This window comes from Herpailurus yagouaroundi, unplaced genomic scaffold (genome assembly GCF_014898765.1).
Source record: "Herpailurus yagouaroundi ecotype Mexico unplaced genomic scaffold, PumYag 217, whole genome shotgun sequence".
Lineage (NCBI taxonomy): Eukaryota > Metazoa > Chordata > Mammalia > Carnivora > Felidae > Herpailurus > Herpailurus yagouaroundi.
The window spans coordinates 5,988,532-6,000,998 of record NW_024412448.1 but is presented as its reverse complement, the minus strand read 5'-3'; the positions used below and the strand labels follow the sequence as shown (position 1 = coordinate 6,000,998).

General features: G+C 55.9%; 1 protein-coding gene across 10 annotated transcripts in view; it reads left to right on the top strand.

The window, feature by feature from the left end:
• Positions 1-352: 352 nt before the first annotated feature.
• Positions 353-12,467, top strand: part of CSNK1D (casein kinase 1 delta) — a 33,331-nt gene continuing 21,216 nt past the window's right edge. For 5 of the 10 annotated variants that reach the window (XM_040456720.1, XM_040456719.1, XM_040456723.1 and 2 more), the window contains exons 1-2: positions 928-1,477; positions 7,525-7,635. In XM_040456720.1, the coding sequence (XP_040312654.1) occupies positions 943-1,477; positions 7,525-7,635 (646 nt within the window). In that variant the 5' untranslated portion in view covers positions 928-942. Of the gene's footprint in view, positions 703-927; positions 1,478-7,524; positions 7,636-11,653; positions 11,697-12,467 lie in introns of those variants that run through there. The other 5 variants (XM_040456725.1, XM_040456727.1, XM_040456728.1 and 2 more) reach the window with 5 other exon arrangements.

The window sequence follows — 12,467 nt, the reverse complement described above, 5'->3', positions numbered from 1 at the left end:
CAGGTCTATCGCGGGAGCCGCTGGCTTCCGAGACACCTGCAAGGACAAACGAAGCCCCCTGCGCCAGCACGTGGAGCCTGCATGTGGGAACAGGCCGGGAGGGGTCCCCCTTGCTGCAGTGGCGAAGCAAAGAGTGTGGAGGGGACCAGCCGGGCGTCCCGGGGTCTCCAGGTATCAGGCGAGCGCAGGCCCCGGCCCCGGCCCCGGCCGGCTCCGCCCCCTCCTCATCGCCCGAAGCTCCGGCCCCGCCCCTCGGGCAGCACGGTCCCGCCCCTCCGGGTTGCTAGGGGAAGTGACGTCACAGCGCGATGGCGGCGGCTCCTTCAGGCAGCTGAAGGGGGATTTAGGCCCGGAAGATCCGAGTCCATCCGCGGCGGGGAAAGGGCGAGCGGTGCCGGCGGGGGCCGGAGCAGGGGCGGCGGCCCTCGGACTGTCCCATCCGCCCCGTATTGAGGCGCTGGGAGCAGCCGGGCGGCCGGAAAGCGATGGTGAAAGCGGGGCCGTGAGGGGGGCGGAGCCGGCAGCCCGACCCGCCGTAGCGGCAGCAGCGGCGCCGCCTCCCCGAGCTCAGACCCAGGAAGCGGCCGGGAGGGCAAGAGCGAGCCGGATCCGCCGCCGTCGCCACCATGGAGCTCAGAGTCGGGAACAGGTACCGGCTGGGCCGGAAGATCGGTAGCGGCTCCTTCGGAGACATCTATCTCGGTGAGGCGCCCCTCCCCCCCCGAGCTCGGGCCGCCCCTCGACCAGCGTCCGCCCGGCCCACCCCCACCCCCACCCCGGTCCCCGGCCCCCGGCCCGGGATCCCGGACACCTCCGGATCCCGGAGCTCGCCCCGAGGACCCCAGGGCCCAGGACCGGCCCCCTCCGGCCCTCGTCCGGCTCCCGCCCCGGGGACCCCACCCCAGACCCCGCCCCGGGGACTCCCCTCTCCGGCCTGCGGCTATGACCGGGATCCCTCTCCCCTCCCACCCGTCCGGTTCGTGCCCCCGCAGCTCCCCAGGCGGGTGTGCAGCGGCTGGAACTCTCGGCCTTCCGGTGGGGTCCGGCCCGTGCCCCCGGGGGCACCTGCCCAAACGTGCGCCCGGGGCCGCCGGGGAGTGGCCCTGGGCCTCGGCCCGAGACCGTGGCCGCTCGCTGCGGCCCGCCCGCCCGGTGTCGCGCCTGGGTGTCCCCCCGCAGGCAGACAAAGGCCGCCGGGCGGGTGCGCGGCCCCCTGTGTCGTGTGCACGTGGGGGTGGGCACGGCGAAAGTCCAGGGCGCCGGTCCGAGGCTTCCGCGTCCCTCGGTGCCCTTTGCGACGACGCAGCCCTAGCCAACCGGCTCCTCTGGGTCTGGACCTTGGGCTACTCGGCCGCAGCACCCAGCGCGGGTCGCCCCGGCGGGTCGGGTCCTCTGCCTGGTCCAGTGGTAGTGGAGTACATGTTGCGCATCCGCGTTCCGCCCAGGGTACCTGGACATAAACCAGAGTGGGATTCAGGTGAGTGTAGAGGAAGTCGGTGTTAAGATGCTGGCAGAATTAGAGGCAAATAAAGTAGCAGAGCTCTCTGTACTCGTGAGGTCGTCCTCTGGGCTGTTAAAAATCTCAAGATAGATTTGAAGAACATGTACGGGATTAGAAAGTTCTGGATCGCTTCAGATTTACAGTGGAGGAGTACACACATACACATGTAGAATAGAAGGTTGGCCTCAGTCTGAAAGTCGGCAATTTAAACATGACTTCCCCGCATCTCTCAGAGGAAGCGGGTGAGTGATCCCATGCCCCCTGGACGTGGCAGAGGAGCGCGTGCAGAGGGGTGTTGGTGTTGCGCAAGTTTGGGGTAAACACGTCCTGTTGTGCGGCCCCTGCCCGTGAACCTGTCAGAGGGGTCAGGCGTAGCTTCTGTCACTCACGCTTCTGGTTCTGCTCTTCAGCAGCTGGCCCCATCCCTCCCTCTTGTCACCTGGAGAGGGTGCACCCCTAGGTTGACAAGTGTCAGGAGGCCACGCGTTAGTGCGCTTCGTGACTGCTTGGGGTGCCTCCCTGCCCCACGCGGTACGGATGCCTTCCCGTCTGCCCTACTGGAGAAAAGACCCTCTGGGGACATTTCTCTCCAGCGGTCAGCCGGCCGCCTTCTCGGCAGTGTTCATTTAGGGAGAATTGCTGGGTGAACGTGAGCCGTTTGCATCATTTATAGCGCAGTGAACTTTGGCCGAAGTGTTCACCTAGGACCTAGGAGCTGTACTGAAGTCCATTGGCGCCCATACCCAGCATCGAGAAGTAGGTATTTTGAAACCGTGTGTCCTCTGGTTGAGACCTTGCTAGGCAGCTCTGCTTTGTGCAACTGGGTTCAGACCGTCAGAGCTCAGTGGGGAGCCCCGCTGCTTATTGCCCGTGGCGTCCCTCTGGGCCTCACCGTGTGTGGGCCACACCAGTAGCCCATGATGCACGGGTGAGGCTGACCCGTCCCCGAGGGGTCTGTCCTCGGTCTCCTCCGTGTGCCTTCTGAGACCGATGGACTGCGCCTCTCACATCCTTGCTCCCAGCGCCCAAATGGCCCATCCGTGAGGTACACTTAGGAGTTGTGTGCGTGGGGCTGGACACGACTGATCGTTGCCACCAGCCTCGGCTTTCGGCCCACACGGGTCCATTGAGGCTAAGCGCTCCTCCACCATGGAAAAGCGAGGTGATCTCGGTGTGTGAGTGAGTGATTCGTGGCTGGAAAGGCGGGTCTGAGGAAGCCCGCCCTCTGCCGTAGTTGGGGGTGAGCGATGGCTGCTCCAAAGACCACGGGGTGGGTTGCGCCATCCATACGTGGTTTCTTCCTGTTGAGGTAACTGATTAGGCATGACTTAAGGAATCAGGTCTTCACGTCTCAAAACCATTATGGCCCACGGGTTCTGGTGTGATTATAATTTAAATCGTTTCTCCTGTCGTTTTGCTATTGATCAGAACTCTCTCGACTCCTCCCTGTAGGTTCTTCTTGTTGTTAGCCTGGCGTGTGGGGTCTTGGATTTCCGCCTGGGACTCTCTGTGCTTTCAGATGTTTGAAACCGTGAGGAGGGGAGGCCGGCCATCTCTGCGCCTGCTGAGGTGACGTGCTCATGCAGCACTGCGCCCTGCCAGTTCTTCGGGTCCTTCCCACAGTTGCCCCTTTAAAGAGAGGCGGTATCTCGGGGCTGTTTCTCTGACGCCCGGCCTTCAGAAACTGTATGTACTTGAGCCGCCGTGGACCTCCAAATGTGCAGCCGGGTCCTCAGTCGACCTCTCCGGGCTTGCCACATCCCAGAGGCTCTTGGGAAGGGCGGGCCGGGAAGGCCTCGGAGCCTGGTGTGGCCGCTGGGCGTGAGGTGAAGCCTCCCCGGCACCGCACCTGCCTCAGCTTTAGCCTCCACACGCTTTGGCCCCTCGCTGCTGGAGGCGACGTTTCTGAGGCACTGGACACCAGAAGCCCTTTCACTTGCTGGCAGTGCGCCCTTCTACCTCTGCTAGCATCTGCGAACAGAGGGGAACCATGTTCTTCACGTGGACCACGTGTTCTCGGGGTGACCGGCAGAGCTCGGGGACGAAGGGAGTGCGCGCAGGGACGTGCTGAAGCCAGGCTGCGTTCTGTTTGGCCAGTGTTCCACAGTGTCTGCGAGCCCCCTGTTCTGGACCGTGTTTGTCTTCGGGAGGCTGGCGGGAAGGGTCCTCGGACCCTTCCCACCTCCTCCCCCTGCCATTCACGATTGGTGGAATGGAAGTTGTCTTCCTGCCTGTGTTGGCCTTTGTGTTCGACCCTGTCACTCCCACCAGTTTATCAGAGGACGGCCTCTCCTGCCTGTGTTACCTGTGTTACCCAGATGGGCTGTGCGGTCAGAGTGTTCGTGTACAGAAGCACCTTTTGAGAGCTAAACCTTAATAGGCAGTCTTTGCATACGTGATTTTCATGTGTTCCCTCTCACTCTCCTTTCTCTTCAGGAGCACCGTGCAAGGATGTCTGGCACGCGGTAGGGGTTCCAGAGTGGTGGCTAGCTGGCCAGGAGAGAAGACCAGTTGTCTGCACTGGCTGAAGCTTTCCTGGTCACCGGCCTGCGTTCTTTAGGGTGGTGGCTTGAACTCGGGTGTCTCTGATGAGAAGCTGCGGTGCTGCATTGGCTGCCTTGTCAACATTTGCCCTGTGAGAGTGACCTTTGCCTGGCTGCCCAGAGGCCTCTCCCTATTTCTTCTTTGATAAGACCGTCCTCAGTGGGAGTTGGGCATAAGGACAGCTGTATCAGGACAGGGTCAGGTTTGGGGTTAGGTTCGCTTAATTCATCATCTGACTTTGCTCAACTTGAGAGACATGATTTTGTTTCTTTACGACCACCGTTAAGCCAAGTCTAAGCCTGGAGAGGGGAAGTCTTGTCCCACTGGGTGGGGCTGTTTAGCTGCAGGAGTTGAGGTTGTTTGGGAGAGGAGACTGCTTAGTGTAAACAGACACCGTGGATTGCCTTGTGAATATGAAACACAGTGCTCAGTGATGGCTCTTAAATTCTCGTCCCCTTTCTAGAAGTACTTCTAAAAGTTAGTTGTGCTAAAGGACCAGGTTTTGTAATTTCCAGTCCTTCGTAGACCAGTACTTTTGTGAAGTAAGATTAAAGTGTTGCAGGAATGTCACTTTGCCTTGAGAGCTCCTCAGGGTTCGCTCACTGCCTTGTATTGGTCCCTCACGGACTGGTGGTAGTTTGAGGACTAGACCTGGAGCAGCACTGCCAGTTGAAGCAGGAAGTGTGCCATCAGCTGTAGGAGGTGGGACAGGACTGCAGGGCTTTGGGGCTGTGGACTGGTGGGCGTTGGTTTCGCCTGTGATGTTTGTTTCCCTTGGAAGGCACAGAACTTGAAGCTGGACTGCTCAGTACTTCCCCCCAATGGGCAGAGACCTCACAGGGAGGCAGCCGAGTGTATGCTGCTCTCACATTAATTGCAGAACCCGAGCCAAGCCTTTCTTTGGGCCATCAGACTCAGGGCGACTTTCACAGTTGTGATCCTGGGGGAGGCTGGTTCTGTTGCTGCTGTGATCCTGGGGGAGGACTGTGTCTGTTCACTGTGATCCTGGGGGAGTCTGGTTGTTTGCTGCTGTGATCCTGGAGGAGGCTGGCTCTATTACTGGTGTGATCCTGCAGGAAGGCTGGCACCATGTTAGGAGGATGGAATTCATACCGTATTCCAGAGTTGCCTACGGCCATTTGTCTCTAAGACTGTCAGTATTGCTGCGTTGATGGCCAGACATTTGCATTATGAGCCACAATAGAATGTTCTCTGCCTTCTTGAAGGTGCTACTCTGGTAGATAGCCCGTGTGGGTCCAGACTGTCTTGTCGTTGAATACCTGCCTTGTGGCAAGGGTGACAGTGCTGATGGTTGGAGGTACAAGAGTGCTCTCGCTAAAGGCCCCACTGCTTGTGCTTTGGGGAACAGCGTTGCTGATGTAACCAGCACGCTGAGTCATCTTCTCTGTGTCTCCTGGGCTGGCGGGTTCAGCTCTGAGTCCAGGTCCTCACAGGAACTCCAGCACATCTCCCATTTGCACGGTACATTTACGATGAAGTCATTTCTCTTGTAATTGGACAGATGGTCACAAATGTGGAAGGAAGAACGAAGTGTATTACCTGTCTTCCTTCTGAGTGCCCAAAAGAGTGTCTGTGGAATAGTAAACGAAGTTCTTAAATCTACAAGGGTCACTTGCAGTGATCAGATGGTGGTTATTTCCCCGGTTTGGGATCCAGGCCCACCAGGAGCACTGCACTTCTTGCGGCCGTCTAAGCAGACCCAGGGGGACTTTGGGGACTCTTGGGCGTTTACTGGACACATGAACAGCAGCAGGCAGCATTCCTACAGGCCAGTCATGGCTTTAGTGCTTGCCGATCTTATCCTGCCTTTGTTTAGGGATCTCAAGGTGCTTTGTAACCAGTAGTCCATTCCTCTGTGCAACTTTCTCGTGAGACAGACTGCACATCTTCCCACTAAACTCAGATGGAGAGAGAAAGAGAGTCACTTGAGGACTGGCCAGATTCCTTGGTCCACCACCACGATCTCCGTGGGAAGAAAATGTCCCGGGTCTGTTGAGCTGTTGGAACCAGTGCAGATAAACATACTACTGGGAAGGATTTATACTATGGACCCCCTTATCCACAGGGGACACATTCCAGGACCCCCAGGGGATGCCCGAAACGGCAGACAGTACCGAACACTACGCATTCCATGTTTTTTCCTAGACGTACGCGCCCACGATAATGTTTATAAGTTAAGCGCGGTAAGAGACTAGGATAACAGCTACTAAGAAAATAGAGCGATTATAGCCATATATTGTAAATAAAGTGCTGTGACTGTGGTCTCAACACAGCCTTACCGAGCTGTCTCCCCTTTCCTGTGATGCCGTGAGACAGAGAAATGCCTGCGTGAGGAGACAGAGGAGGTGGACGCTGTGGGTGTGCGACAGTAGGTCAGGAGGGAGACCGTGGGTTTCCAGACCTGCATGGAAAGGGGACACCTATACTTAGAAGGCACCTAGGGGAGAATCGGATGTATTTTGTTTGAGACTCTCCCTTTCTTGCCAGCTGAAGCCCCTTGAGGAAGGTTCTGCAGGTGCAGCTTGGGGCCAGAATGCTGTCATATTCACAGTCCCTTAAGCGAAGTAGAGCAGAGAGAGAACTTTTTTTTTTTTTTTTTTTAGTTTTATTTAAGTAATGTCTGCACTCAATGTGGCGCTGGAACTCGGAGACACCAAGAGTCACACGCTACTCCTACTGAGCCAGCCAGGCACCCCAGATAGAGAACATTTTTAGAGAAAAACTGAATTTGCCTTTAAACTCGTGGGCTGGTAATCGGGAGGTATTTGCAAATGTTTTGCCGGTTTTAGCATAAAACTAACAACAAGTATGTGACAAGTTCATGTTGCATAGGTGTAGTTTGGGCTCTGAGAACGAGTCTACCCTCTGGTATGGTGTCCATGTTCAGTGGACATCCTGTTCCCCAGGAAGGGAGAGGTTGCTGGGTTCCTTGTGGGAACCGAGCCCCTGGAAAAGCACCCGAGTGTTTGGAGGTGTGTGCGGTTCGAAGCCCGGTCTGGGTGGACATAGCTGGGTGGGGGTTTGGTAAAAAGAAAGGCTCACACCCACCCACTTGTCCAAGCAGCGTGGAGAAACGGGGAGCACACAGTCACCCTGGAACTCCCCCACTGCCTGGCCTTGGGAATGCGAGGGCCGAGCAACAGATAGACAGGGAGGTTTGGGGCAGGAAAGATGGGAGCCCTGTGGGCAGAAGTGCACTGCCCTGTCCCCGGCTCTCCCATTGACACGGTCAGGTGGAGACATGGAAATGAGCGATGAAACACTAAGGGAGACTTTTCTATGCCCATCAAAAACTTCTGTTTAAACAGTGAAAAAGTAATGATTTTCCACAGGGGTTTGTTAACCACTGACCCCGTCAGTGGTAGAAAGCAGAGCAGAGGGTCTGTAGTGTGTTGTAGCATTGCTTTAGGTGGTGGACACCAGATTATTAATGTTTGTGATTTTCTTTCTTTGCCAAGGTACGGACATTGCTGCAGGAGAAGAAGTTGCCATCAAGCTTGAATGTGTCAAAACCAAACACCCTCAGCTCCACATTGAGAGCAAAATCTACAAAATGATGCAGGGAGGAGGTATGCCCTTTACCTGTTCAAAAGAAAACCAGGGTTGTATTTGATGAGAGAGAATGCGTCGTGAATCAGAGCCTCTGGTGTATTCGGGGAAGGGAGGAGAAGGGTCATGTGGCTTCCTTCAGACCCTGAGGCCTGCAGAGGGCCTCACTCAACGTAGAGCATGATTTTGCGCTTGTCCTTAGCTTCACGTCAGCCGATAGTGTCTTCGGACTCCGGGTTCATGCGAATTGTGATTTTTCAGACACAGATTGTTGGGTGTACTGCCTCAGTCACATGCTTTGCCCCCAGTTTTGGGGGAGTCCCTTCAAATGCTCCTGAGTGAAGTGAAGTTTGAACTCAGTGAACTCTGTGATCCCCTCCAGCTCAATTACTGTCACAATCCTGTGAAACCTCTCGGACCTGAGGGTGCCCGATGTCTGGTTTCCGAGTCTTTTGGAATTCTCTGGACTTCAGAATAGTTTGGCTAATGGAGCAAGAGGGGATTTTATTGGGGGTCTCAGTCCCGAAGACACTGCAGCATTGGGAAGGACATAACCACGCTCCACCTCAAGGAGGCCCCCCCCCCCCTCCCCCCCCCATCCCCGGCAGCAGGACTCTGTGTGTAGAGAGTGGAGGTGCTGCGTCCCCTTCGGAAATCCTTCACAGTGGATGCCTCCATGGTACTTTCATAGTTTGGGTGTTCTTGGCGCTTTGCCAAGTGAAAACTTCAGAGTCTGAATTCGCTTTTTTGTCAGGGGAACAGTGGGGGTTGGCGATTCCACTCTGGCATGTCCCCTCCCTCCCCTGAAATCTGTGCTGCTACGAGCAACCAACGTTTCTTGCTTTACGCAGGAGCAAGTGTCTCTTTAGCAGCAACACACATGGACCCGCAGGACCCATCGCAGATGGGGCCCTTTCTTGGGACCAGAGGAGGCTGTGGGCTCTTGACTTGGCACCCGGGGGTGAAAATCGCCCCTTGTTGGCCTCAGGGAGTGGTCAGCAGAGGACCCAGATGGCATGGCTGCTCCCCGGCCATCCTCAGCAGAGGGTAGGCTGCTCAGGTATCAGGGATGGTCTGTACCATTTCGAAGGTGGTGAGAATGAGGTGACTCGGGACGTGGCCTTCATGGCTGGGGAGAGTCTGGTGCTGGAGGTTGAATAAAGCCGCCTCCCAGCTTAAAAGCCTGGTTGAATGTTAAGGAGCAGTATCTCTGTGAGCTGGAGGGCCAGAGGGCAGCAGGGACGAAATCAGTTGGCTGACGCCCCAGACAGGAGTCGGTTAAGGGGCTGAGACTGTAAACAGAGAAGAGCTCATTCTGTTCAGCATGGGGCTTCTCCATCCCCGCACCATGGCCTCTGTCGTGGGACTAGGTGCCCAGGCTGCAGCACTGCAGCTCATTTTGAAACCTGGACTTTTAAGATTTGAAGGACCACTTGCTTTCTTAGTCTCCCTGTCCACCTTCTCTCGGGTCCTAGAAATCTGGGACCTTCTCCCCATCTGGCCATCCCCCACACGTAGATGAGTTTTACTCCTTTTTTTTTTTTTTTTTTTTTTTTTTTTTTGTTAATTTATTTTGAGTGTGTGAGAGCATGAATGGGGGAGGGGCAGAGAGCTTGAGAGAGAGCGAGAGAGAGAGAGAGAGAGACACAATCAAGTAGGCTCCGCGATGTCAGCCAGAGCCCGATGCAGGGCTCAGTCTCACCAACCAAGAGATCATGACCTTGAGCTGGTATCGAAAGTCGGATGCTTAATGGATTGAGCCACCAGGCTCCCCTACTCCTTTTTCAAATGTGCACTTGGTAGATATTATCAAGGTGTTTAAAAGACAAAACAAAGTGTAAAATGTCAGTTTTGGAAAACAGCTGATGTCCCGGAAGGCAGAGTGCATGGTGCCGGTGGTGTTCTGTGCCTCTCTCCTAAACAGGACGAAGCTAGGGCCGCAGAGAGAAGATGCAGGAATCCGCTTTGCTGCCAGTTAGCCTTCTGCGTCACCCCTCATGTGAGCGCACATCGCTTTGTCGTGGTGGAGGGACAGCAAGCATCTGTGATTATGGCTCTTCTTACCTGCTTTGAACACTGCATTCTGGGCGTATTCGCACGTGGTCGATACTGACGGCATCATAGGAGGAAGCTCGAAGCTACGCGGCTGTCTTGCACTCTCCAGCTTGCTGCATAGGGTCGTCTGGACCCTGCCCGGACCATGGTGGTGGTGGTGCGCCTGGCTAGGGAGAGCTTAGGGACGGCTGCTTTCAGGCCGGCAGGCTGCCTGGGGGCAGAGTCGGCCTCACTTCCAGACGCTGGCGCGTTTGCCGCCACGACAGTCCTGTATGGTGGGTGTCACCAGCCTCGTGTCACGAATGAAGAAACATAGACCACTGCGGAACTTTCCAGAGGATAGAGATTTGAACCTGAGCGTTGTCGCACCCAGGCCACTGCCGCACAGCAGCTCTGCCTCTGGGGAGGTGTGCGCGGTCCTCCCTGGCAGTCAGCGGTCCGAGTGCGCCCCAGAGGCTTCCGCCTTCCCCACACCTGATCGCGGTGATGGATTAAAAAGTTGCAGTGGCAGAAATCTTGATTAGTTGTGTTGGCGAATGACTTGGGTAGACACCAGCTTCTTCTCAAAATGCAGCAGACTGACTGCCTGGCAGAACCTAGATATTAACTGCTCTTTCCCGTCCCGATGGCCCCCAAGTGGCTTCAGACCGCTCCCTTCTTTGGTAACCCCTCAGCAGAGAACGTTCGTTTAGTCCCCAGCTGCTTCTGGTCAAGGCTCGGGAGGGTGGCATGTGGGTGTGAAGCCTGTGCCGGCGGTGAGGGTGAGCAAGTACCCCGGCACAGGAGAGGCGTGCGGCTTCCCCAAGTTCACTTCTCTTGTTGTCTGCCCATCCGCGTCCGGGCCAGTGCCTGTGCTTCGTTTTGGACGGTCACCATCTTTCTATTAACGAGTGTTTCACAATAGCAGAGAGCACATAGAACATGTGGGGATTGATACTAAAGTTAATGCCTGTAACTCCCACCTGCTTGAGAGGCAGCGGGGCCTCCCTGGGTACCATGTGCCCACCCCCGGTGCACTTGGAGGGGAGGCCGCGGCCCAAGCTTCTCCCCCAACACCCCTGCCTAGTTTGTTTCTAAATCTGTGTTTCTTTCACCCCACAAGAAATTTGTTTTTAAAAATCTAATAACCTTGTCTAGAAATGTGTGGCAGTTTTGTTTACGGTTGTGTTGGGCTTGAGTTGCAAAAAACTTCGTGAAAATTTGTATTGGCATTAACGTTGAATACTAGAACTTCTCGCAGGTAGAAACAGAAGGCATTTACCTGTCCCTGTCCCCTCACTTTCCCCCCCAAGCGTATGTTCTGGTAGCTTTGGACCCCATCGAGCGTTGAAGACCACACATAGCTACACCAGGCGGTCCGTTTCCCATCCAGATGGCACAGGGGTGGGGGCAGCATGTTCTGGCCCTGCTGTTCTAGCCCCACCGGCCTTGCTTGCTTCTGCGTGGGCTCCCAACAGCGGCATGCGATTTCAGATTTCTGATGTCACAGAGGAACAGTCTGTGGACACGCAGTGGGGACTGCCACGCGAATGGCCGTGTGGCTGACTGCTTCCTGGGGCCTCACCGCTCGGTTTCCAGTCTGCTCAGGACATAGCAGGCTACATTTTCGGGCCAGAGGACTCTTGAGAGCAAGGGTGCTCTGCTTTCTACCGCATTTTTTCTGCTCCCTGACGCTGTGGTGGCAAGACGTGCTGGTGTCAACCGCCAGTGAAGAAAAGTGCCGCCATCGGGACACCCCGTCAACGTGAACGGGCCGTGGTCCCTGACACCCGTCTTCTGACCCACGCAGTCTTTGAATGTACGCAGTCCGGTCGTCGTGTGCTCTACAACTTTCCCTTGACCCCGCGTGCTCCCCAGACACCCCCGAGCCACCACAGCCGCAGGTCGGTGAAGTCACGTCTCCGTAAGCTGCTTCTCTCCAGCTTTGGGCATCCTGCGCTTGGGGACAGTGCCTCGAGGACATTCAGTCCCTGTTTCCTGGGAATGGCATTATGCGTCATGGAGCAGGCCTGCAGGGTGGCCCCAGGTGCCGCGTGTGCCCACGGGGATGTGCTCCTGGACGGTTGGGTGCTCAGGGCTCCCCTCCTGCCTGCCTGGCGTCTGGGCTTCTGTCGGAGCCACGTCGTCTTTGGTCTCCCCTTCCCCCTTTCTCTCTGATGTGGTATGGCGTGTCCTTACTAGCACAGAAGGCAAGGGGGACGTTAAAGAACAAGAATGGGAGAGGAAGAAATAAAACTTACTATTTGTAAAGAAAACCCAAAAAGACACATTAGAGATAGGCTGGGTAACTCGCTTGCCCTGTAGGATTTACAGTCCGTTCATTCCACCAACAGCAGTTACAAGATGTAACATTTTCCCCTACGTGCCAGTAAGTCTTTTTTTATTCGTTGTGTTTTTCCAGGGGAAGGGGAGGGTCAGTGCCTGTGTTATGCAAAGGGGGAGGTACTGGTGTGGCAAAACCATCACATCCCTACCCTCTAGGGATGGGGTCACTGAACCTGGAGGCTCAGCCTCCTGCAATTCAGGAACAAGAGGAGGGAGCCTGGGAGAGGACGGGTAGGCACATGTGTCCCTCCTTCCCCAGAAAGTCAAGATTCCACAGAAAGCTTTGGTTTCCTGCATTAAACACGGAGTTACATTCACCCATCTCCTAAACAGTCCTGTGGCCCCTCTGACATACATGTCCTGACAGGGACACTCCTGAGGGACTTGGAAATCCAGTCGTCTTCCCTTCTTGGTCTCCCAGCCCCTCTTTTCTTTTTTCTTTTCTTTTCTTTTTTCTTTTCTTTTCTTTTTT